The 1,466-nt window shown below is 38.0% G+C and overlaps 1 protein-coding gene across 1 annotated transcript in view; it reads right to left on the reverse strand.

Annotated features, from left to right (window-relative positions):
* Positions 1-546: 546 nt before the first annotated feature.
* Positions 547-1,466, reverse strand: part of EEF1B2 (eukaryotic translation elongation factor 1 beta 2) — a 3,230-nt gene continuing 2,310 nt past the window's right edge. Inside the window, exons 5-6 of the mRNA XM_007934838.2 lie at positions 1,117-1,242; positions 547-701 (exon numbers count right to left, since the gene is read on the reverse strand). Coding sequence (XP_007933029.1) covers positions 547-701; positions 1,117-1,242 — 281 coding nt within the window. The remainder of the gene's footprint in view (positions 702-1,116; positions 1,243-1,466) is intronic.

The following is a 1,466-nucleotide window of genomic DNA, read 5'->3' on the forward strand; positions in this document are numbered from 1 at the left end:
AACATGTGGCCTCCTTGCCGTTTTTGCACCCTCAAAACTAGGTTCAATTAGATGTTTAAATCCAATTAAAATGTCTCACCATCTTGTCCCCATTTCCACACCCTCATGAGTCACAGCCTGGAAACCAATCAATTGTGTAACTTCTTTCCAACACATGCCACATTCCCTGTATCTATCACATTCCCAAACTAGGCATTAAAATATGTTTGCCCTCAACAGTGAAGAAGCATTTTTAATTTGCAACACCTGCACTGCAGATAAATGATTGTAATTCACGACAATTCTGAGAAGCCTTCCCTGACTGATTTCCTGTGGATCAGGTGTCCTTCAGTGGTTAAATCTGGTATGTATTTCTGAGGGCATCACTAACGGGTAAAATACCTCCACACAAAAACATATACCTAGCCAAATTTAAATTTCTGAATTGCACAACGAATTCCTTCCCTCAAAATTAAAGGAAAATAGTCCACCCTCCTATGTAACAGACTCAAGAGCCAATGGTTGTCTTTCAAGCTTTTATTTAAGTGCAAGGATCCAGGACAGACTTCAGATCTTGTTGAAAGCAGCCACATCCATGGACTGCACATAGTCTTCAAAAGCAGTAATCTGTTCCTCCAGCATGTCTGTGCCAACTTTATCATCTTCAACTACACACTGTATCTGAAGTTTTTTAATTCCGTATCCCACTGGAACTAGCTTAGCTAAAGAGAGAATTTTTTAAAAAGCTAGTTAGATCAGTGGAAAACAAAAAGTCAGATACAAAAAGACAAATACTGTATGATCCCACTTACATGAGTTCCACTCCTAAATCTGTCTTTAAATGAAATTTGTATATTAAGTTCAAACAGTTAGGTACAGTTTGTATCGTGTCAGTCAAATGTCTTAGTATACAGTGTACCTCTCTATGCCTAAAAAAATTAAAGAAACACTTCTAGATACACTAAAACATCTTTAACATAACACAGTAATGTTCTAAATTGTACATGTACAAATTGTTTAAATGGCAAATTTTTGCTACATGTATTTCACGATATTAGTAAAAAATTAGTAAGTCAAACACGGACAAAGGTTGGAACGCCATAGAAATTCTAGATGCTAAGAAAAGAGGAAACTCACAAGAGCCCCAGACCAAGCCGTCTGCTTGAATGCTTCTAACACACTCTTCCAATTTTGCCATGTCTGTCTCATCATCCCAAGGTTTCACATCTAGTAAGATGGAAGACTTGGCAACAAGTGCAGGTTCTAAAAAAGTACAAGAAATAGCATTAATCAAGTAACTCATTTTTCACTCTAGTGTTTAAAAGGAGCTCTGGTGGTATAGGGGGTAAGGTATTTTAGTGCTAATCACAAGGCCAGTGGCTTAAACCAACCAGTGCTCCACGGGAACATGATGAGGCAATCTACTTCCATAAAGATTTACAGCCCTGGAAACCCAAAGGGGGTTGCTATGAGTCTGAAATGACTTG

This window comes from Orycteropus afer, unplaced genomic scaffold (genome assembly GCF_000298275.1).
Source record: "Orycteropus afer afer isolate SDZICR_OR568_19922 unplaced genomic scaffold, OryAfe1.0 scaffold00002, whole genome shotgun sequence".
In the NCBI taxonomy this organism is placed as follows: Eukaryota; Metazoa; Chordata; class Mammalia; order Tubulidentata; family Orycteropodidae; genus Orycteropus; species Orycteropus afer.